Genomic DNA, 24,137 nt, shown 5'->3' on the forward strand with positions numbered 1-24,137 from the left:
AGTGCCGTGGCCGTGCCCCCCTCCCCAGAAGCTGCGCCTGGCCCCAGCGGCATCGCTGCTGCAATGTGCCCGTGTTCCCAGTGACGGGTCCGACTGCAGTCTTCTTAGGAACAATGTGCTCCTACTGTATGGTACCAGATTGTACATCAAAACTATTATTTCCTACATCTCTGGCTTAATTGTAAAACTATAATACAAATGACATTGGGGGTTTGCTGGAGTTAAATTTTAATAGCAAGCCAGCGCCCTTTTAATGACATTTTATACATTTAAATTGGGCATGATCCCTTTGGGAACAGTAATTTTATTCATGGAGATTATGTCTAATTTGAATATAAAAACACCACTAAAAAGATATTGGATTTGCTATTTTTCACTTGCAGGAGCTCCGGAGTCCAATCTTCCCAAATGACTGGGCTTTGATGGATTAAAAAAAAAACAACAAAACCCCCCAACTTCCATCCAGCAAAGTGTGATGCAGAATCCATGTGGACAACTGCCACCATCCCAGCCTGTCCTGCTTGGCTCTCAGGCTCGGTGTGAGGTGCAGCACAAACACTGTGGCCAGCCCTCTGTCACAGCTGTGGTTGCTGCTCATCCCTCTCCAGCTGTGGCACTGGCCATTGATGGAAATGGGAGAGGAAGCCATGGGGCAGCCCCTCAGCATGTATTTCTGGAGCAGCTCAGCAGAGGTGGGTCACCCAAACTCTGGTGCAGACCCTGCTCACTTGGTGTGGCTGTGCTGGGCTTCTGCTGGAGCTGCTGGGGATGGGGATCCACCTCTGGTGCTTTCCCCTTCCCATGTGAACGGGGCATTTTGGGGCATTTTGATGGTTTTGGGGGCATTTTTGGGGGTGCTTGTGGGGTTATTTGTGGCATTTTAGGGGACAGGACGAGAGGGAATGGCCTCAAGCTCCGCCAGGGGAGGTTCAGGCTGAACACTAGGAAAAAAATTTCACAGAAAGGGTCATTGGGCACTGGAACAGGCTGCCCAGGGAGGTGGTTGAGCCACCTTCCCTGGGAGTGTTTAAGGGACGGATGGATGAGGCGCTGAGGGGCATGGTTTAGTGTTTGATAGGAGAGGTTGGACTCAATGATCCTGTGGGTTTTTTCCAACCTGGTGATTCTATGATTCTATGTGGAGCTGGCTGGTGCCTCCAAATTTCATCACCAGATTCCTGTGTCTTCCACCAAACTGGTGGGTAGTTTGGGTGTTTGGTTGGGGCGATTCTTGCCCCCATGGAGGGAAGGGAGAGGGCCAGCCCGCTCCACATCTTGCTGGGAGCCATCCTGCTTGCCTTTTCTTGTGACAGGTGAGTGGAAGGAAGACTACAGGCAAAGCTCCTTCGGGGACGTCACTGAACCCCACTCACCACCTGCAGTATGCAAGGGACCCTGTGTGGGTTTTGGACACTGCCCACAACCAGCTCTGGGGACCAGAACAAGGCTGCCAGGGTTGTGAAACCCCATAGCTTGTTGGGGGAGCAATAAGAGAGACCTGATGTTCCTGTGTAGGAGAAATGTGTGCTGGCAAGGACCTGGAGGGCACACCAGTGGCCAGGATGGGCTGCTGGAAGGGGGCTGTGTCAGCCCGCACACAGCGCTGGGCACAGCCCTCCCTGGCCATGAGCCGTACCCTTCAGCGCAGCAGAGCCGATAACGGTGCTGACACTGATGTGCGCCTGCACAAAGCTGCAGCCTCGTCTCTGAGACAGGATAAACTGTTTGGCCTTTGGACAAGATTATTTCTGTTCAGAACAGGATTGTTATCACTTAATTGAAAATAATTATCCAATGCAAATTGGCTTCAAGTTGGCAGGCTGAGTTGAGAAGACAGCACATTTCCTAGCTGTCCTAGGGAGAGCTGAGTGTGGAGTCAGAGTGAGAGGCTGGGACTGTCCACAGGGCTGGGGGAGGACCTGGGGAGGCAGATGTTCCCTCTGCAGCCCCTGCACAGTGCAAGGTCCATCCCACCTGTCTGATGCTTCCATGCCCTGGAGCCCTCCAGTTTGCCTTTGTACAGCTTGGACAAGTGTTGAACCTCCAATGAGAGTGGGAAGCATCATTCCAGCAGCAGGCTGCCCTGGCCAGCACTGCCCTGCTCCCATCTCTGGCATTGGCTGCAGACAACCTGGGTACAAACGAGGCATAGCATTGACCCTGGGCTGGCTCCGTTACGCACCATCATCACGCTGCTGGGCACTGCAGCCATCCAACACTTCATGTGTCGAAGGAGTGCTGGGAAAGACATTGGTGCCTGAGCAGATCCTGTGAAGATGGTGGGACTGTTGGTACTGGAAGCAGCTCTTTGAGAGATCTTCGCTCAGTCATAATGAGGAAGGTGTTAATAAGCCCATATCCCATCCTGGGGTCTCCATGTAGGTTTTCTTCTGCTGTTGAGCAGGGTATCTCCACTCCTGTCCACTGGTGCTGTAGAGGATCAAGGTCTCAGCTGGGAAATAGTAATCTGCATGGAACCAGACAGAAACAGACCCTCTGGTGCTTTGACCAAAGGGGGCACCTAAGCTTTGGCTGGTCTTGTGCCTTTTCTATTGAGCCTGTTATTGCTATGCACAAATGCCCCATCGATCAAAACATCACCTGCATCAGCATTTTCTCACCACAAAAGTTCTTCCAAGGAGAATCAGATCATCCTGTGTGTCTCTGTGAGATTTTTTTCCCAAACCAACCTCAACATCTGCACCTGCCAGTTCTGTGGTACCAGTGTCTGCAGGCTCCATGGACCACGTCAGCCTGAGGAGGGGAATCTGATGGGGAAGACCGTGCCCAGTGGAGATCACCTGGGGACTTGTCCTCCCCTGGGCGAATGCAGACAGGCCACCAAGTGAGAAGCCTTCAGGCTTTTGATGCAGTGTGGCAGTGCTGTCCCTGTCTGTCTCCCATGGGGAAAGCCCATGGGGCCAGCGAGAGCCCACAGAAAGGCACAGGGACTCCAGGTGTCTGAGGCCACCTGCACCAGTGGGGACAAGCCCTCTGTGGTGAGCAGACCCTTGGGCAGAACCTGGTTCTTCAACTTTGTGTTCAAAGGGGAGCGTGGAACCACTCCACCTTGTCATCTCCTGGTGCCGATAAAAACAGTGTTGGATACTGGCTTGGATGCAGCTTGAGCTGAATCTGACAGGCATCTGCATGTCCATGCCACCGTCTTTCCAGTGAGGACCCATGGTCCGTGGACTCTCAGCCCCATTGTGCTTCTGGTGTTGCCCCCTCTTCCTTCCCTTTTTTTTTCTGCCTGAATGGGTTTGGATTAGAGGAGACTTTCCTGAATGTACACAACGCCTCTGCCAGTGCACAAATACATGATGGAATACTGAGTTTCCACAACAGTTTTTGTATGATTTGACCAGACTGGTACAAGGTTAATTAAAAAAACTAATGTTTAAATGCATTCATTAAATGCAATACATCAGAAGAAGTGTAAAATGCTTCTGCAAGAATCTCTGTCAGGACTTTTCAAAGATAGTGTACTTTACCTGGCAAAGCACAATTAGACACAGTCAAATATTGTCCTGGTTAAAGACTATTAATTTTCCTTACATTTGTCAAGAATTAATTTTTTCTGGCTATATCAATAGTGTCTCCTTTATAAATACAACTGGCTCCTTTACATTGAAAAATTAAATTTGCTTTGATAATGAACTGAGGTGCTAATAATCATTTTGCAATGCAAAAAAGTGCAATTACTGGCTGCTGTGCCACAGTCAGTTGTAACTGTCTGAAAGCCTGCGCTGGCAACCTGTGAGCATAGCCAAGAGTCAGTCAGGGTCGCGGGGATAAATCCTGCCCTGGATGGGGAGCCCAGCAGTGCCGCAGGGCGGCGAGTGTCAGGTGGATGCCCTCTGCCTCTGCCCGCACCACGGGGCCGGGGCTGCAGGGCGTTGCTGAGCATCCTGTGAGCTGCACCCAGCTTTGCCATAGTCATCTATGCAGGGCTATTCCGTGCTATGGGTGCTGCGGGCTCTCCTGGGTGTCCGACTTTGCAGTGCCAGTGCACTGATGGAAAAACCGCTGTCCTGGTCCACCTCAAAGCCGCACAGCTGCCTCGCTGCCCTCCGGCAGTGTCTGGCTCTGACACAAAACCACCCCCTGGGAGCATGGCCAATGGCCCAGCAGCTGTTTGAGCTGTCACAGGGGCTGCACAGCTGCTGGTGTGAGTTCCTGCTCCCAGGAAGGTTTGGAAAAGCAACACCAAAGAGATGAGGCTTGCTTCCCCTCCCCAGGATGTCCTCATCCATACCAGCAGCACAGAGCAGAAGGAACATGCAGCTACCTCTTTGCCTCGGGCTTCTTTTCAGACTGAGGATGGACACAGGATAGGAAGCGACAGCTCTGAAGGACCCCGTGATCCTCTGGGATGCTCTTACCTGCCAGGGCACAAAGGGGTTGGGCATGAGCCTGAACTCCTCTGGCTTTCTCTCACTTGCATAAAAGACAGAAACGCAGAGAACTTTAGGTACCAAGCCAGCATTCCAAAGATGGTAATGAGGAGTATGGTCTACACACAAGATCCACTTTAAGCAGCACTTCTTACCTCTAACTGAGGCAGTTTTGTGAATGTATTTCAAAAGTTAATAAAACCTCAAGATGCGTGAGGGTGTGTGTTTTAAAAAATGTATTATTTTATAGCTTGGTGTTGGATTTGTTCTTTTGTTGAAAGTGAATCATTAAAGAAAAAATTATAAGACAAAATGGAAAATCATAGTGCATAGAAAATCCACCAGGAGTTCAATAGAAACCTCTTAACACACAAACCAAGAGGAGGAGGAGGATAAAGCTTTGCTTGGTCTGCTATAGAGTGTGCTGAATTTCTCATACAGCAGGGTTCTTAGGGCTTATGTTCTGCCTAAGCCCTAAAGAGCAGGATAAAAAAGAATTTCTGCAGGACCCAGTGATTAGGAAGTCACAACTCTGGAGACAGGGTTTTATGGTGATGTTACTGTCCTGCTCCAGCACAGAGACTGCACTTGCTGATGTTTGGGCAGCAGCAATCCACAAAGTGCCTCATCCATGTAGGCAGCTTCCTTCACTCATGTTTCATTAGCCCAGCGTATTTTTTGCCTTGTTTAATAATTTAATAACAACTTTTAGCCTCTATTTTTTGCCTTGTTTAATAATTCTTTCACAGAAGAGATTCCCTCCTGGAGAAGGTTTGTGCCATGGCACTGATACAGTGGACTGGACTTAGCATTTCCATCCAGTGCTCAAATCATCTTCCAAACCAACGCACACGCTATGAGCAACCCCATTTCCACCAGGAGAAGTCCTTTTGCTAACACCGGATCTGCCCTTGGCACCTCTCTAGTAAGTGGGTGTAGGGGTATCTGTGGGACCATGAGTGAGGAAGGAGAAATCCCCTTAGAGAGACAGCAGACCTGGCCCTGGGAAGGGGCTGTTCTGTGGTGGGGGCTGCTGATGCACTGGCAGGAGGAGGCAGCCCTGTCTGAAAGGCAGCAAGAGTGTGCCCTTTCTTGCTGATCCAGCCAATGAGAGCCTGACACAATAAGGTGTCCCTATCCACTGCTCCAGGAAAACTGAACCTTGGGTTCCTTTTTCACAGTATCATAGAATGACCTGAGTTGGAAAGGACCCACCAAAGATAGTTGAGTCCAACTCCTGTCCCTCCACAGGACAACTCCAACATTCACATCAAGTGTCTGCGAGTGCTGGCCAAATGCTTCTGGAATATTGTCAGCCTTGGTGCTGTGACTGCTTCCCTGGCAGCTGTTCCAGTGCTCTACCACCCTCTGGGGGAAGAACCTGCTCCTAATGTCCAACCTAACCCTCCCCTGGCCTCTTCCTGCCTTTCCCTTGGGAGAGAAGAACTCAGCGTCTGCTCCTCCTCCTCCCTGTGTAAGGAAGCTGTAACCATGATGAGGTCTCCTCTCAGCCTCTTCTTCTCCAGCCTGAACAGACCCAGGGACTTCATCCGCTCCTCACACACTTCCCCTCTAAGCCCTCCCCCAATTCCGTACCCTCCTCTGGATGCTCTCCAGCAGCTTCAGATCCTGTCTATCTTGTGGTGCCCACAACTGTACCCAATACTTGAGGTGGGGCTGCACAAGTGAGCAGCAGAATGGTCCTCCCATCCGCTCCTTCATCTGGCTGGTGATGCCCCAGGACACAGGGCAAAACCTCAGCACTCTTGGAAGAGCCGTTCAGTGATGTGTGGGTGGAACAAGGTCTGTTGGCAACAGTGAGACTGTCCCAAGTCTTGCAGGTTGGCAAGGCCACCATGGGCAGTATCTGACGCACTAGGGCTGGGGATCATAGAATCATAGAATCACCAGGTTGGAAAAGACCCACCGGATCATTGAGTCCAACCATTCCTATAAATGACCAAACCATGCCCCTTAGCACCTCGTCCACCCATCCCTTAAACACCTCCAGGGAAGGTGACTCAACCACCTCCCTGAGCAGCCTCTGCCAGTGCCCAGTGACCCTTTCCGTGAAAAATTTTTTCCTGATGTCAAGCCTAAACTTCCCCTGGTGGAACTTGAGGCCATTTCCTCTTGTCCTGTCCCCTGTCACTTGGGAGAAGAGGCCAGCACCCTCCTCTCCACAACCTCCTTTCAGGTAGTTGTAGAGAGCAATGAGGTCTCCCCTCAGCCTCCTGTTCTCCAAGCTAAACAACCCCAGCTCTCTCAGCCGCTCCTCATAAGACTTGTCCTCCAACCCCTCACCAGGATGTGCAATGGCAGGAGGTAAAGACAGCTGAATGTGTTCTGTTCTCTGTGGGCACCACAGCTGCAACTACGCTCACAGATTGCTTGCATCAGCTCAATGGTTCATTCAGAGTATCCTCACCCTGACCCTTCTATCTCTGGAGAGGAGCAGGGATCCATGCCCTTGCAGGAAAACCCACAACAGCAAATTCACTTCTTGCCCCATAGGAAGAAAATGGTCCCAGCACGGCAGGGCTTCCACCCTTCTGTCGTGCTCTGGGAGGAAGTAACCACAGCTGCCTCCCTGCAGAGCTGGTTGACGTCTACTCTACAGCCCAGAGCAGCATCATCCATGCTCCCCTCCGTCTGACAGCAGCTGACGTGGAACCACAAGCATCTCGCTGGAAGGTGTGAAAACGAGCTCCGCCCAGCGAGATGCTAAGAGGTGTCATTTTGCTGTGGTTCGCAGCACTCATTTCAGGGAACTGTTTTCAGATCTTAGCTGCTTGTAATGGCACATAGGTAAAGCAACCTTACAAAAGCTGAATTTAGGGCAGAGGCAGTTGAGGATCCCACCAGCACACTGACATCCTCCCAGCCAGGGGTGCCTGACCGTGTGATGCTGCTGGTGGCCCTCATTGCAACCATGAGAGTTATCTGTATCTTCATTGTTTTTGTTACTGTTAGGCTTGTAAGTACTTTTATCCATGAATATTGGAACAAAGGAAAAAGGGTAAAAACCAGAAAGGGTCATTGGGCACTGGCAGAGACTGCCCAGGGAGGTGGTTGAGTCACCGTCCCTGGAGGTGTTTAAGGCACGGGTGGACGAGGTGCTGAGGGACGTGGTTTAGTGATTGATAGGAATGGTTGGACTTGATGATCCTGGGGGTCTTTTCCAACCTAGTGATTCTGTGATTCTGTGAAAGTGAGAACTATTATATCTCATATAGCAAGTTGTAGTGATAATTTAGATTAACTATACATATTTATATATATTTATATTGCCAATCCAAATGATTGATTAGTTTAATTCCTTACCTTAATTCCCCAATTCATGACGAGCAGTGTGCTCAGGTGGCCAAAAAGGCCAGCAGCATCCTGGCTTGGACCAGCCACGGTGTGGCCAGCAGGAGAAGGGCAGGGATTGTGTCCTGGTGCTGGAGTGGCCATATCTTGAATCCTGGGTTTGGTTTTGGGCCCCTCACTCCAAGAAAGACCTTGAGGGGTGGGAGTGCATCCAGAGAGGGGGAATGGAGCTGGGGAAGGGTCTGGAGAACAAGGGTTCTGGGAGCAGCTTAGGGACCTGGGGTTGTTTAGCCTGGAGAAGAGGAGGTTGAGGGGAGACCTCATGGCTCTCTGCAGCTCCCAGCAAGGAGGTTGTGGAGAGGTGGGTGCTGGTCTCTTCTCCCAAGGAACAAGGGATAGGACAAGAGGAATAAACCTTGAAGTTGCACCGAGAAGGCTTTCATTGCATATTAGAGAAATCTTCTTTACTGACCAAGTGGTGAAGCCCTGGCAGAGGCTGCCCAGGGCAGTGGTGGAGTCCCTGTCCCTGGAGGGGTTCACAAAACGTGTGGCTGTTGCACTTTGGGACAGGGTTCAGAAGACATGGTGATGCTGAGCTGGCGGTGCCACTGGGCGAGCTTAGAGGGTTTTTTCTAACCTTCATGGTTTTATGATCCTATTATATGACTCTAAATATGGAGCTCAGTGCATAGTCTTCCTTTATCTCTTATTTTCAAATATCATTCTGTGGACATTGCTCTGCCACCACACGTACGCCTGCTTCAGATACTTTAAACAGCTGGGTGAAAGGGGGGCAGCCAGGGAGGAGTCTGGGTGTTCTTCTGACCCTCATCCACCCTCAACAGTCTGAACCTTTATGCATACAGAACCCCCAGGGCTGTCGGGTTAGGACATGGGATGGTGGTGAATGGGGCTCCTGCTTCAGATGGAGGCTGCAGAGGACACAGGTGCCCATGGGGCAGCACAAGGCCATGCGTGTCCGGCAGAGACCAGGTCTGGTGCTTCTTTTCCCAACTGACACCAGGTCCGCTGCCTTAGAATCATAGAATCACTAGGCTGGAAAAGACCTCTTAGATCATTGAGTCCAACCATTCCTACCTACCACTAAACCAAGTCCCAGAGCACCTCGTCTACCTGTCTTTCAAACACCTCCAGGGATGGTGACTTCACCACCTCCCTGGGCAGCCTCTGCCAGTGCCCGATGACCCTTTCTGTGAAAAAGTTTTTCCTGATATTCAGCCTGAACCTCCCCTGGTGCAGCTTGAGGCCATTCCCCCTTGTCCTGTCCCCTGTCACTTGGGAGAAGAGGCCAGCACCCTCCTCTCCACAACCTCCTTTCAGGTAGTTGTAGAAAGCAGGAGAAACTCCATGTTTTGTCCCTGCTGTTGGCAGGACGATGCTTGCACGTGGTACACCTCATGCACCCGCGTGGCGCTGTGGACACAGGGGCTGATCACCCTTCTGTCACGGGTTCCAGACCTTTCCCCTGGGGCTCTGCGCAAGAGCTCCAAGCTAGGGCACATCTGCGGTGCCCCAGGCAACCCCGGCTGCGCAGGGCAGCTCTTGGCACTGGAAATGCTGGTCGCCACTCCCAGCGGTGCAGTAGAGTGTGGCCGTGTAGCTCAGACACGCGTGGTTAAATGACTTCCCCAGCCAATTCTACAATAGCTCGTGCCTTGAGAGACAGAGACATATATTGATTTTTTAAATTTTTTTTTTTAGGCAGACTTCAGGTGGAATAAATGCTTCAAGGAGAAGCCATCCCTCTGCTCACTGTGTTACAAAGACAAATTTAATTCCTTCCTACTGCACACTGGTATGCTGCAGATACGTATACCTCAAATCAAAGCTTTCCTTCCTTTCTCAACCTTGCTGTGTAGTGGCTGCAACAAATGATAGACCAAATACTCTCTTCTCCCCTCTTCACTCCTGGGACAACTGCCCCCATTATCAAACAAGACTCTGACCTTTTGATCCATCCATTTTGTCTCCTCCGCAGAGCCTGGGCTGAGCTACGGCCCTTTATTTATTCACGCAATGTAGGTTTCTTCATGCTGCTTCACCAGTGCACATCAACTGTGACCTTGAGACACTATCCTCTCCTGGGATAAGCATGTTTTTCAGACTCAGGCATCTCTGGAGTAAAGACTGACAGTTCTTTAAAGGAGGAGGGGGAAAAGCAGGTGGGAGGAATGACAGGCTGGAGTACATTTTGGTTTAATAGGGTAGAAATGGAGCCTGATGAAAGTAACTCAGTCTGCATGTCACCTGGTCCAGAGCAGGATTTTAATGCAGTGCTGTCCTCTCTCTAGTACCTAAAATGATAATGCTGGTGGAAAATGCATCACCCCTTTTTTCTTATCCTGTCCTTTTCATTTGATGCAAAAGCTTCTTCAGCTGTACTGTTTTTGCACTAAACTGTAAAATGCATCAGCCTCAAGACAGAAAGCCCTACTGGCGGTGCTGGGAGGCACCAATTATCCGTGAGAGCCTGCAGGTGCCACACACAACCTGTTTAAATCCAAGTGTCCTGAAAGGAACCTGTGAGTGAAAGCCACTGTGTGGGCACAAGGACCAGATACTTGGTTGTGCTTTTCCAGCAGATAAGCGGAGGTGGATCCTGGCTGGTGCACACAGTGTTTAGCAATGTGGGGGATAAGGTTTGCTGACTGGGTGTGCACCCTGGGACTCCACCTCCAGAGCTGGAAATGTGTCTGCAAACCAGGGTTCTGCTGCTGCCTTACTGGCTGGCAAGAGATGACTGCTTGTTGGTCTGGCTGTGTCTCGCTCCTCCCAGGTGCAGCCAGTCTGAGGGATGTTGGAAGCTGGTTGTGAAGATGTGGGGCACTGAGTTTCAGGCGCTTTATCAGAGCACCAGGCTGGGGAGTGATTGCTGAGCACAGGGCAGCCCCGTGCAGCCAGTGGGATGGTTGAACAGCTTGGTTCTCCTGCTTTCCAGTGCCTGGCCAGTGCCTGGCCATGAGCATGCTGACCTCATGCTGCCCAGCAGCAGCTCTGGGCACTGTGGAAGGGCGAGCAGGGGGAGACTGCTGGGACCGCTGAAGAGAGGGACCTCAGCAGACCATCCACCCATCGTCTCGCTCAGCCACCTGTCATCTGTGGCCCATGTTTGTGCGACCCCTTCCTGAAACCTGCCAGCAACTCTGCACACCCTCCTCCACCCCACGCTGCAGCCCCTGCCACCTTTACCAATTTAAGGTGCTTTTTCTTTGTGTCTCAGCCACACCTTTCACCCTGTTCTTTAAGCACCTGCTCTGTTGCCCTGCTCACTCCCACCTTAAGAACAGCCATTTTTTTGTCACACCTTGAGTTATCAAGCTGCTTTTCTCTAGAAAAAAACAGCCTTGTTCACATCAGTCTTTCCTTGCTGGCTGCATTATCTGGACCCTCCGATCTCCGGCAGGCCCTCTGCAGCAGATGTGCTCTGCCTTGCTGTGCAAAGCCCGACATAAGGCAGTATTTGAGCTGATGTCTTATTTTGCTGTGACCTAAGTGGACATGTGGTTAATGCTCCAGGCTGTACACATCGCTGCAGTGCCGTGTTTCTCTCACCACAGCTTTCCTGCCTCCTGTTTGGCTGGGGAGCTGCACTGCAATGCCATTCCCTGTCCGCCAGGTCTTGTCCCTCACCTGTGAGGCTGCCAGAAGGGTCCCTTCATCCATGTCCTGCTTGCTTCCAGAGCTTACTGGGTTACCTTTGCCTCTTCCTGTGGTCACAAACACCCTGCTTTCACTCACTGTCTCGCAACCACAATTAACAGACATCTATTGGAACAAAAGCCAGGCTGGATATCTGCTGGATGGGGTGGCCACAGAGTCAGAGGGAAAGCCAGAGATGTCTCCACCACAAATCCATCAGCTGGTGTTGCAGCAGTCACTGACAGTGGCCGTCAGCAGCCCAGTCCACAGCCAGGCTTCCCTGGGCTCCACCCAAGCATGGGTCACGTTGCCTCACATTCCCATGGCACAGCAGGCGTTTGCTGTCCAGCACATAAATGCTTTCAAAAAATCCCACGGGAGTCTGAGGTGAAATATCATAGAATCATAAAATCATGAGGGTTGGAGGCTCATCCAGTGCCACTGCCAGCCCAGCTCCCCCATGCCCACTAAAACCTGTCCCAAAGTCCCACAGCCACATGATTTTTGAACCCCTCCAGGGACAGGGACTCCAACCCTGCCCTGAGCAGCCTCTGACAGGACTTCACCACTCTGTCAGTGAAGTTTCCCACTATCCAGTCTGAACCTCTGCTGGTGAAATGTTGAGGGCATTTTCTCTTGTCCCCTATCCCTTGTTCCTTGGGAGAAGAGCCCAGCACCCACCTCTTCACAAACTCCTTTCTGGGAGCTGCAGAGAGTGATGAGCCCCCGCCTCAGCCTTCTCTTCTCCAGGCTAAACAACCCCAGGTCCCTCAGCCACTCCCAGAACCCCTGTTCTCCAGACCCTTCCCCAGCTCCGCTCCCTTCTCTGGATGCTCTCTAGCCCCTCAAGGTCTTCCTTGGAGTGAGAGGCCCAAACCTGAACCCAAAATTCCCAAAATTCAAGGTCTTGTTGTGTCCCAAGTTCAGGACACAGCACTTGGTTGTGTTGAATCTCATGCAGCATTGCTGGTTGAAGCTGCTGAAAATTGGAGAAAAAAGACCTGGGACTCCTGTTTAGTTTAACTCTACACAATGGCCGGGCACTTTCTCTTTATAGAAGGAATAAGGAAAAACTCCAACTCGCTCTGCATCCAACCCCATGTGACACTGCACTCAGCAACATAAAGGCACCTCCACCAGTCACACACAGGGGCTGCACCACAGCCCCGGAGCAGGACCTGCAACACTGAAAAATGGAAAGCCGCTGCGTGGTACTTGGAGGGGGAGTACATTACACATTCCCTTGCAGGTTCCTTTGGAAATGAAGATGAGGGTGGTGGAAGGAGGGCAGTCAGAGGGAGGAGGTGTTTATGTGTGGAACCTCTCCGGAGCATGTTGCCCTGGTGGCCCTTGGAGTAACTCTCTTCTGGCCTTCATGTCTAAGAGTGACTTATATCTGTTGTGGCTTGCCACACTGCGGCCATAAACACCTCATGGACAGACTGACAGCGTGGAGCGATCTCGCCTAGATGCCATGGCAGTTCAGTTTCCTTCTTGGCCTCTCAGACACTGCTGAAAATGTAAGTGCTTCAGTTTTGAGGAGTGAAGCGGAAAACCACCTACTCTTCATGTTCTTCACTAAATGAGAGACATGGAGGACCTGAAAACTCTCCCTGGTCCTTTCTGGACTGTTGTACAGTGAAAAGAGTGGTCAGTCCCACCCCCCATCCCTTACTAAATATCTCCTTGAAAAACAGTGAGGAAAACAGCTCTGGAAGGCAAGATTCCCTAAAACCTGCCCAGCCACAGGTGAGGGGTGTTGTCCACTCCTATTTTCATATTTCTGTATTTTCTTGCCATCCTGGAGTGGAAAAGTCACCAGAATGGATCCTCTGAGAGCTGTCACACAGATGCCCTTTGCAAGGCAGAGGTTTTCCATCCTGGACTGCTGCCCATGTACAATATGCACAGGTTTATTACATAGCCCCAACCAGTGGTAACTCCTGACCTCTGAGCCATCCGTCTGTGGCAGATGGAGAGTTTGGTCCCTTTGGGAATCCCCTCCACTGTAACACTTCTGTCTGAGGAAGTGTTAGGGAACATGAGAGCAAGAGTTCTTGGTGTCTCCTTCTGGAGAGCTGTGGTGCCTGGAGAAGAGATTCACTGACCTCGTGACACTCTCCTAGCCAGATGCCCAAATCAATGCATCAGAGAAGCTCGGGCTGATCTCAGTACTCTGCCTAAAACAACCCTCCTGCGCTGCCTACCAGTGTCCGTGCTGGTTCAGCTGGAGACTTCTATTCAAATAGAATCGGGTACTGACAAACAAAAAGGGATGGAAAACACAGCACGTGGGGAAAAATGAGTTTCCATGTCAGGGACAAGTCTTTTCAGCAGTGGAATTAATCTGTTTTTATTTTTATTAGTGCTAAAACTGATTTACTTTTTCAATACTGCCAGGAACTTTTCAATCAAGTAAGTAGTGAAGTTAAGCAAAAATAACTTTCAGTGGGCTGACAAGGCAAAACTGGGCCTTGGTGTCCCGTGGGCACAGCTCTACTCCAAAATCCTCTGAGACAGGGTGATACAGTCACTGGAACACCCACTGGTGACCTTGCCAAGCCAAAAGATGATGAATTTAGGGAGTACCAGCATGGAATACTGGTGTAGTCCTGAAATCTTCCTAGTGCACTCATTCCCCCTCAGATACTGCTGTGTTAGCTCAGGTTACAAACACTTCTGAATTTTAAAGCACAACCGTAGCCAATGGCCTTTTCTAAGTAAGAGCTAAGAGGCGACGTGTACTGCTACAGAATTGTGAGTTGGTGACTGTCAGTTGTGTGGCACAAGGAGTGGGATGGTATAGAGCAGGTCACCAATCAGCAGATTATAGATACTTCCCTTTTCAACCCCCAATCTCTTGTCAGAGGTGACGCAGTTTCAGCCCAGAAAAAAAGAAACAGACACTGTTCTTATTTATGCTCAGTAACACATGAATATGTGGAACAACCCATTTTATTTTATATCCCCATGTAAAGTTTTATTTGGGTTGTTCCTTAGGTGAATCATTTACTCTTAAAAAGCTTTAAACAACAGATTTGAACAATTTCAGTGTACAGAAATAACTATCCTTAAAAAAAATACTACATTTTAGCACAGTGTGGCTGGAATCATATACATTTTTCATACTCTGCTCTCTTTTCTCCAGAAGGAACCTCCACACCAGGGGGAATAGGGATGTATTTAATGCAAGGTGTAAGCTCTGTTCCACTTCTAAGCTGCCTTCTCCAGGCATGCTGGCCAGTTGGCAAAGACAGGGAATGGGCTTGTGCAGAGCTTGCCTGCGCTCAGCACTGAAAGCTGTGGCACTGACGAGCCACACCACAATGGAGCACAAGGCGGGAGACTGTCACGTCCCAAAGCGCCAGGCAGCACCTTCCATGAGGGACACTGCTGAAGAACTGCCCAGCTGTGTTCTGGAGAGGACTGGGTGGCTGCAGGGAATATGCTCGACAACCACGTCCCTGGTATCTGTTCCAGCTCCTCCTAACGTAAGAGTCTCCCCAGCATCAGCTCCAAAGCATCATGCCCCCTAGCAGTGGGTCATACTCTGACAGGCAGAGCAACACCTCACCAAAACAAAACCTACCAAATCCAGCATGGCCCCTTCTCCCAGCATGACCCACCCCCCAAGCAGAGAAAATACAATTACAGCCCATTCTGGGACTGTGGAAAAGCACAGCCACCTCTGGCACAAGCAGGGAGCCCAGCCTGCCGAGTGAGCTGCTCACGACAGACAGGGCTCCCCTTTTGGGAACAGAGATGTATGTGGGATGTGTGGCTGGGCATGCCTGCCCAGGGTCAGGGACGGACTCAAATTCAGTGTGCTAAGAAACACACAAAAATAACCGGAGGGCAGACACAGAGCCAGTCAATGCCAGTGCTACCGATCTACCTCCTCATCACCAGGACTTCTGTTTATACTTCTTCCTCCTCTGTTTTATGAGGAATAAATTATCATTGACATCAGGACTAGCATCTCTCTGCTTTTTCCATTTCTTCTTCCCTTTAGCACCTTCACAAGGCTCCCGCTTATACAGAGTCTTGCTGCCTGAGAACCTGTGGAAAACAGACTAGTGGTGGGTTTTGCTGCCCTTGCACACCTGCCTTTTACACCCTCGGGGGAAGTCCTCTTCCATCTCCTGGTTGACTTCAACATTGCTCCTGTGTTTATATTTTCTGGGTTTCTTTTCCTGGGACATCTTCATCCTTTTGCAATGCTTATCATCTTTGCCGTGTTTCCTGTGTTCTTTCCAAGACTTTTTCCTCTTCCTGTGTCGGTGCTCCCCATGTTTTTCTTCCTGCCATGGCATTCCTGGCTGTTCTGGAAGCAGGCCAGCTTCCTGCAGTTCTGTAAAACAGAGCAGTTTATTTCAATATTAACATAGAAATCCCAAAACCTGGTGCCTGAGCCATCACAGCTTTTCTTGTGTATGCTTGAAGTCAGTCAGAAAAGAATACCTCTCCCATAGATTTCTTCATAGTGTTTGTCATTGCAAACAGACTGGAATCTTGACAAATTTCAGTTTAATCCTCTTCCTGCTATTTTACGGCATTTTTAATATGAGTCGATTCTTTAGAATTAAAACATCTGGCAACGCCCACCTAGCGGCTTTGACACAATAAATTTCCAGGACAGACACGGATGAATAAAGTCACAAATCTTTCAGTACCATTAGGCTACCTGTTCAAATCCCTACAGCTTTTCCCAACACAAGAAAATAATCCCACAATATTTCTAAAAGCAGCAAGCACAGAAAAAAATATTTCAAAGAGCTGAAAGGCAGGAGAGATGTCCCAAAATATACCATACCTGCAGCCTTTCTTTTCAATCTGTTCGCTCTTCTCTTGATATCATACTCATCATCATAGTAGTAGATGAAAGGAGAAGTAGGGAGCATGCTCCCATGCATCCGCTTTTCTGAGCATTCCTGCAAAAAACATTTCAAGTCACTGACTGTGGCTGATTTGTGCTTTTCCTGGAAGGGAAATGGATTGGATTCTGCAAGTGCTGGTCTGCACCCATGGAGGATGTGGCCAGCAATTCTTTAGACATTCATCATTTTATTGCCACCCAATAATCCTGCCTCTGCACAGAGAAAAACATGCATTATGTGAGCCAAGCTACAGTCCTCTTGCAACAAATTCCATGTTCTTCCTGCAATTAACTGACATCTGCAGCATTGGTGTAAGCAGAGGACTAGAGGCAGGTGAGCACTAAGTAAACATAAGGCAAACTGCAAATGGAGCTGCTGGATCCAGGGAACAGGGCTGTCCTGCCAGAAGCTAGGCCAGTTCCCACCCCCACCTCGTTTTGCCACTTCTGGCTGTGCGCTCCGGTCTCCCAGCACAGCCACATGCCATCTCTCCTCGAGAGACAAAGGCTGCTAATGGCAGGGGCGCTTTTTAACCCGGATCATTCAAGGTCAAAGTTTGTGCAGAAATGTAGCAGAGAGAAAGGGTGGCGTGGGATGAGGAGCTGGGGCAGCACTGTCCCTGCACAGGCTGCCAGCAGCCATAGTGTGCCTGGGTGTCTGACATTTTCTTACAGATACAACACAAAATCGCACAGCAGACTCCGTTGTGCAAGCACATTGGATCAGCAGGGAGGAGGAAGAGAGCCCTGAACAGTCAGCTGTGGTAGAGAAGGGGCTGGCTCTTGCACCACATGTGTGCCAGCCTACTCCCAAATGCTTGATTCATGAATGTGTGTTTTTTCAGTGCTGTATGCAGAATTTTAGCACTGTCTTGTGAGTCAGGCTGACAGGGATGCTTCTTCCCATCCTGTCTGTTTTTCAGGTTACCACGTCATATGAACTGATACTTCTCCTTGTAAAATGCTTGATACCTGTTGTGCTTCACGATATCATCTTTCTACTTCCTGGACACTGTCCAAATCTTGTGAACTCTGGGCCTTGTCATAATGAAGAAATTGTAAGGAACTTCCGCTCACCCTGGTGACTCTGCCACGAGGGAAGTGGCTTTCCTCCCTGTGTTTGCTATTTCTATCACTCAGTGCCACCCCCAGCACTTCTGTTCCCTGGGTGTCCTCCTGCCTCCTACCCTATCTTCTTCAGAGGCAGTGTCCATCAGAGATGCATTTCAGATGTGTTTCACATTTCTCAGCTTGTATTTAGGCTTCACTTGGCTGAAACTGGTTCATCTCTGCAGTACCCTCCAAAAGGGCGCTGTTAGGTTGTGTGACAACTGGCTTGGCTCCACACGCATGTAGGAGTGCAGATGAGGAATGGCAGCTCATAGCAGGAGCCTACCCAGGTCTGAGGGCTCAGTCTTACTCCTCGACTGTGAAATCAGGCTGAAAGAGACCATGGAGGGGGCATGCGAGTCCACCTGTCGCCTGAGGCTGTTGAGAGATGTCAGATTTTACACCAAACACCTTGAGCCGCCAGCTACTGCTCCACAGAGACACCTCCTCTCTCATCTTTCCCAAGCCTGCCATCCACCTCCCTCAGATTTAAGAGGAGAGAAAAGCACAACAGAAAAATGACTCTTCAAATACCTGTGTTTCACATGAATGGAACCTAAGAGTGGCCTTTAGGCAGGGCACAAAGCTGCTTGCCTATATGGAATTAATGAAAGAAAATATTATCCCCAAACATTGCCAAAGAGGTTCCTGCAAACAGCACAACCTGGCTTTGCACAGGAGTGACACGTTCATCCTCCTGTGATACCTGTGAAACACGTTGCTCGAGATCCCATGTCAAACCCAGGGCTGGCGCTGCAGGCACACGGCCTGCTCGTTAGTTTTATTTTGTTAGGAGGCTGACAGAGAAGTCTTAGTGAACGAAATGCATGTGCCACCCAAACCAGAGCTTCTCTACTCCCCTTCAACTCCATTGCATTGATAAATCAGCTCAGCAGTGTCCAACAGGCGCCTGGCTGCATCCTCCCCTTTCAAGAAAGCTGCCACTGCTGCCACACACTGCGTGGTGTTAAATGCTCCTGGGACAGTCTTCAATGCCGGAGGTATCACACAGAGAACAGAAACAGAGCCTGCTACCAGCCTGCAGGAGGAATTTTACCTGTGATTGGCACACTGGGATGTGAATGCGAGGCACATTTGCAGGTGCCGTATAGCTCCCTATCCCTGCTGCTTTCAGAACCAGCTGCAGCCTGAACAACGCTGCAGGTTGCCCCTCATCAGCTAATCCTTCCCCCTTGACTTTCCTGTGGGGAAGCCCTTAAAATGCGTGCATCTTCATTATGGACCAAATGAGATGATGACTGGATGTGCGGACTGCTATGAAATGAACTGTGTGAAGAACTACTAAAGAAAACAACATCTCTCGTCCTTAGGAAATCCATAGTTTACATAAGGTCATGACTGTCTTAATAAACAATACTGCAAATTCAGGGAACACAACTGCCAGGTGTTGGAACCTCTGACAGTTTATGTCATAACTACTTCCTTCTCAAAAACAATGAGAAATGAATCATAGAATCACAGAATCCAGGTTGGAAAAGACCCATCAGATCATCGAGTCCAACCATTCCTACCAATCACTAAACCATGTCCCTCAGCACCTTGTCCACCCATCCCTTAAACACCTCCAGGAAAGGTGACTCAACCACCTCCCTGGGCAGCCTCTGCCAGTGCCCAATGACCCTTTCTGTGAAACATTTTTTCCTAATGTCCAGCCTAAACCTCCCCTGGTGGAGCTTGACGCCATTCCCTCTTGTCCTGTCCCCCGTCACTTGGAAGAAGAGGCCAGCACCCTCCTCTCCACAACCTCCTTTCAGGTAGTTGTAGAGAGCAATGAGGTCTCCCCTCAGCCTCCTCTTCTCCAGGCTAAACAACCCCAGCTCTCTCAGCTGCTCCTCATAAGGCCTGTTCTCCAGCCCCCTCACCAACTTTGTTGCTTTTCTCTGGACTTGCTCCAGAGTCTCAACAACCTTCTTGAAGTGATTTGCAATGATCTCCATACTGGAATGGCACAGTCAGCTCTGGGATTCAGCAAACTTTTCGCTCTTTTCTCCAGTTTTGGGAAAGGTCTCCCTAGACCTCTGGCAAAGAAAAGGAATTTCAGGTGTCCCTAAACCAGATTAAATGGTTTAGAAACATGAAAAGAAATGGACTGCAGCAGGAAGCACTGATTACACTGCGTCTATGAAAAAATTAACTCCAACCTTTTCTTCCTGGTCGGTTTGTTATTCCACTGCTTTAAGCACTGAGAAAAGGCCACAGAGCAGGGATCTTGGTGTACAGAAATGGGGAAAACATTAAGAGGTGTGTGCCTTCACAAGTAATTTTTACCTGCTTAATAATATTTACTTTTTTTAAAAGAACAACAAAAATGATAGCCAGATCTTTCGGGATCTGGCAGAGCTGCTCACGGCATAAATTCAGGCACGAATTACAACCTCAGCTTCCCCAGCCAGTGGGATCTCAGACACATTCCCTGCCTGGCTGGGTTGCTGTAAGGATGCACACACAGCCTGACATCCTGATTTCCTCAGCCACTCTAGGACAGAAGGTTTAGTGATTTGAGGGCAAACGCTCATTTATCAGTACATCATCCCGATTGTGTCCCAGATGCTTTTCTGTGTGCATGCAGATAGACCTGGTGAGTATTTCTGCTCTGCTGTATTGTTACTGATCTCTCCATTTTTTGTCATTGTTCAGGCTATTTCTGCTCCTCTTAAGCTAGTAAAAACACTTCTGTCTTCTCTAACTTTGACAGCCATAAATGCTGTCCTTGAGTCACCTTATTCCCTTACTTATTTTACACAGTTTCTACCATTTTCTACACAAGTAATCGCTGTCAGCTCTTCCCACGTACTTAATGATTATTTTCACAGCAGCCTTACTTGTATCCCTGTATGGCTGCTTCCTCAAATGCCATTTTCTGTCAGTTTAGTGAAACTGCCAGCCATCACTCTCCCTTCTTCAATCCTGTCACTTCAGTTCTTATTGCATATGCTCATTCTAGAGTCTGTATTATCGGCAGGGACTTTTTTCTGCTTGTGTTTAGCAGGATAAGTTTCAGGGCTGCTGCCATAGTTTTTACCAACACTAGCTCTGAACAGCAGGCAGAACAGATCAGTTCATGTACCACTACCACTGTGGTCTCACACTGCTGCTGCATCTGCAGCTGAGTCCTGACCAGATGTCTTGTGCCTCTATCCATGGATTTGGACTCTGATGCTGCAGCTAGGGCAGCGACTGTACTCCTGCCATGCCAGGGGTGACACCGGGCTGCTGGTACATGCTCCGCTCTTACTGAGCTTGAATTGCAACCACTGCTTATTTCCTGACCTTGCACTCGCCAGGGCAGGCAGCAGCAGGCAGCAGCGTGTCCTGGATGAATGTGACAGCCTCAACTCACCCCTCAAAGAGGAAGATCTCCAAACACTGTTAGGCATTACAAACCGCTTTACCTTTCAGCTCTGCCACAGGAAGATCTCAGCAAACCTGCCCTACCTCTCCCACTACTCCCCATGGGGATGGATCATTTAGCTAAAAACAGCGGCAGGCTTTTAATGATACATCATCGGTAGCTGTATGAGGCAACACACAGATCATGCAGGTAAGAAGGAAGTGATTTGCCGCAAATTTGCTGTCTCTAAGCTGTAGGAAACGATAAACTTAACACATAAGTAACATTAATTTTCCAGAGTATTTGTGGCCCCTGGGCTTATTTCAGAAGAGAACATTGGTTTGGTGTTGATTTTTGCCAGCAGAGAGCTGCACTTGTCACAACAGAGGGCTGAGAAAGGTGATAAATATGAGCAGTCCATTCAGGAAGATGCAGCACACCTCTAGTTTTTATTGAAGCCACTGAAGGTTCACGATGCCCTCCCTCAGGCTGTATGCCTGACAAAGGGGTATGTCAAACTTCAGGTATTAACTCAGGTTTTAATTCAGGTGTTGAATTAAACTAAGAAACCATAAATAAAGATGAAAAACAGGCAGAGATGGAAAATTCCTAAAATGGACACTCAGATTCTTGGGCTGATTGTGGTGAAAACACCTTACATGATGCCAATGGCAGTAAGGCACTTATATTTCATCCCATCAGCCATGGGAAAAGAAAGAAAGAATTAAAGTTAAAAAAAAGGCTCTGCTCAGCAACTGTCTGTCTTCCAAAGAACATTCTCTCTCCCAGGCAGTCTCATTTTGATTTAGGATTTAAAAAACCAAATCAATAAACCTGCCAAGGACAGACAGTAACTTTTCTTTTCCTCCACATCTTTAAATTAGATGGGTGAGATAACTTTATACATTGGCCTCCACTGACCGCAGCAATGCTGCAAAATCACAAGTACTTAATTAGAACAGCTCTTTGTGCAGCATTAGCTCGACTCTTCCAGCTCTTTCCTCTAACTACACACCACGGCACAGATGAATTTTTACCCCAAGGACAGACTCAACACAGAAGCAGAGGCTGCTGAGACTTACATATCCAAAATGTCCTTTCTGGGAGCAGTTGTAGCAGTACACCGGAGCAGAGCGCTCAGAGTGAGAACTTGCCGCCTTGATTGGTCCTGGCTTTGTCTAGAAGATGGAAGCAAGCACAAATTAGGAATGATGGTATTCTGAATTAAAAATAAATTAAAATTACATAAATATAGTTTTGTTATGCTTAAATCAACATATTCCTGTCTGTGGTTCGAATATTAAGGTTGAAAACAAAGCAAGTGGCTTATATTACTGTAATTTTGTGTAGCAAAGTTGAGCCTGAGCATTGCAAATGAGGCAGGAAGAGGCATCCCCAGTGTCTATTCCACCTGGCCATGTCATTTCAGCCCTGAATACAAGAAAATAGGCTTCCAATTCATCTCTCTCCCCTTCTCCTGTCCTCCAGCAACCTCCTCCTCTTACAGATGCCCCACCATCCCCCGGGATGGACTGGACCATCAGATATTGCATCAACCAGCTGGAAAGGCGCATTTGTGTGTCGCTGGTCTGGCTTAAAGCAATGTGGGAAAGATCTGCTGGAGGTATAGGGCCTTCACCTGCAGCATTCCCTGGCCTAGATCCACTTCCAACAGCACTGCCTAGAAGAGCCGCTGCGGGGGAACCTGCTGGCCTTTCCAGAAGAACCTGCTGGTCCTTCTAGGAGGATGTGAGACTGGTTCTGCTCTCAGCAGAGCACATGCAGTTCCCAGCGTATAGCTGCTCTGACAGCTTATACAGGGCAAAGGCACATAGAGCATGCTCCACCGGATCCAGGGGAACAGGCATGTCTCTTTTTCCCACTCAGCACCACTAAGTGGGATACGTGAACATATTCTCTATTCCTTTGTGTTTCCTAGGCTCATACCCTGGTGAAGCAACCACTGTGGAGCCTGTGCCTGGCAAGAGCTGCACAGGAAGAAACCAGGGGTGCACGAATCTGGCTGAAATGCAGTGGAGCCACAGAACAACCTCACTGCTCTTGCCACAACATGCATCCCATTCCCTCTGGCATTGAAGAAGCATGGAACAGTGGCCCAGACGTCAAAGAAATTAGTACTTCCTGGTAAAGCTCATCACAGGAATTGCCTTTTTCTTTAAATCCGTACCACCGTGCTCTTCCATCACTCAAGTGGTGTTTTCTCCTGCACAGACTAGGAGAGTGACAGCAGTGCCTCTAAAATAGGCAGGAACAACAGAAATCTTCCAATGCTATTTTTTATGAATCTGATCACACTTGCAGGGTCATCTTATTTGAACCTCTTCAGCCTTGGGTTTGATTGTGTGTTTCAGATTCATGTTCCTCAGTTCACATCCACTAGCCAGAAGGAGGCTGAAGGAAGACAAGGAACAGTGACATCTCCAGCAGTGATTTGTGACAAAAGGCAAGGAAACAGGGACAGGAAAATAAACATCACCTATAAAGTAACATGTATGTTTCTCACCCATGTCTCACAGTGAGAGCTCTCCAACTAACAGCAGCGTATAAGTGACTCACTAAGCCGGCTGAGTTTTTCAGGTATTTAATCATAAATACATATAACAGGCAAGGAAAAAAAAATTCAAAAATGTTTATAATTCCCTTGAGGAAAAATCTGTGGGTTTAATTTATTGGATCAAACATCTCAGTTCTAGCTAGTTTTCAGCATGAAGAGTGGCCTCAGAAATCACCCCTGCTTCAGACAGGCCTCCTAAAAAGCAGAAATTAATCCTGTGAGCTATACCTTCCTCTCCATTCCCAACATGTTGAATTTTACACATATTAAATCTGTTTTGAAAGCTGATGTCTGCTGAATCCCATACTGGGATGCTGCCACAAAACTCCAATGGCTTCCCTCAGTCTGTCCCTGCCCGCTGGAAAGCTCTGTGACCAGAACACTGGTGCCACATAGCAGTCAAAAATAAATCAAGACCCTTAGGTTATTCTTCATCTTTCTGCCAGCAAGGCCTTAACATGAACCATCACATCCATCTAAAAATGGCATGACTGGACTATTTGGTCTTCTCAAGGTGCAGTGGAACAGTAACACCCAGGTACAAAACTAGACATTACTCCTGAGACACGATCCTTCACCTCCCAAGCTGCCCGCTGGAACACCTGCTGAGGCGTCTGATGCCTCATCTGCTGAATGGTCACCCTCCAACGCCAACGATCATGGTTTTGGCTGTTCTTAGTGTCCTTACATGGACACTCCAGTACAGTCTGTACTGAGTTCAAAGCAGGGTTAGTTTTTACAGAAGAGGTGAGTAACACCTCGCTCTGTTCTGAGTTGGGTTTTTGAGATAAATGCTGGCTGTATGGATACTGACAGGATATGGAGCACGCTGCCCAGAGTGCCACAGTGATCCCT

General features: G+C 49.0%; 2 protein-coding genes across 2 annotated transcripts in view; both read right to left on the bottom strand.

Annotated features, from left to right (window-relative positions):
- POLR1E (RNA polymerase I subunit E) overlaps positions 1 to 24,137 on the bottom strand; it is a 278,376-nt gene that overhangs the window by 65,049 nt on the left and 189,190 nt on the right. The window lies entirely within an intron of this gene.
- ZCCHC7 (zinc finger CCHC-type containing 7) overlaps positions 14,010 to 24,137 on the bottom strand; it is a 110,012-nt gene continuing 99,884 nt past the window's right edge. The window contains exons 9-11 of the mRNA XM_069881085.1: positions 21,790 to 21,885; positions 16,183 to 16,300; positions 14,010 to 15,720 (exon numbers count right to left, since the gene is read on the bottom strand). Of these exons, the coding sequence (XP_069737186.1) occupies positions 15,443 to 15,720; positions 16,183 to 16,300; positions 21,790 to 21,885 (492 nt within the window). The 3' untranslated portion in view covers positions 14,010 to 15,442. The remainder of the gene's footprint in view (positions 15,721 to 16,182; positions 16,301 to 21,789; positions 21,886 to 24,137) is intronic.

This window comes from Phaenicophaeus curvirostris, chromosome Z (assembly GCF_032191515.1).
Source record: "Phaenicophaeus curvirostris isolate KB17595 chromosome Z, BPBGC_Pcur_1.0, whole genome shotgun sequence".
Taxonomy (NCBI): domain Eukaryota; kingdom Metazoa; phylum Chordata; class Aves; order Cuculiformes; family Cuculidae; genus Phaenicophaeus; species Phaenicophaeus curvirostris.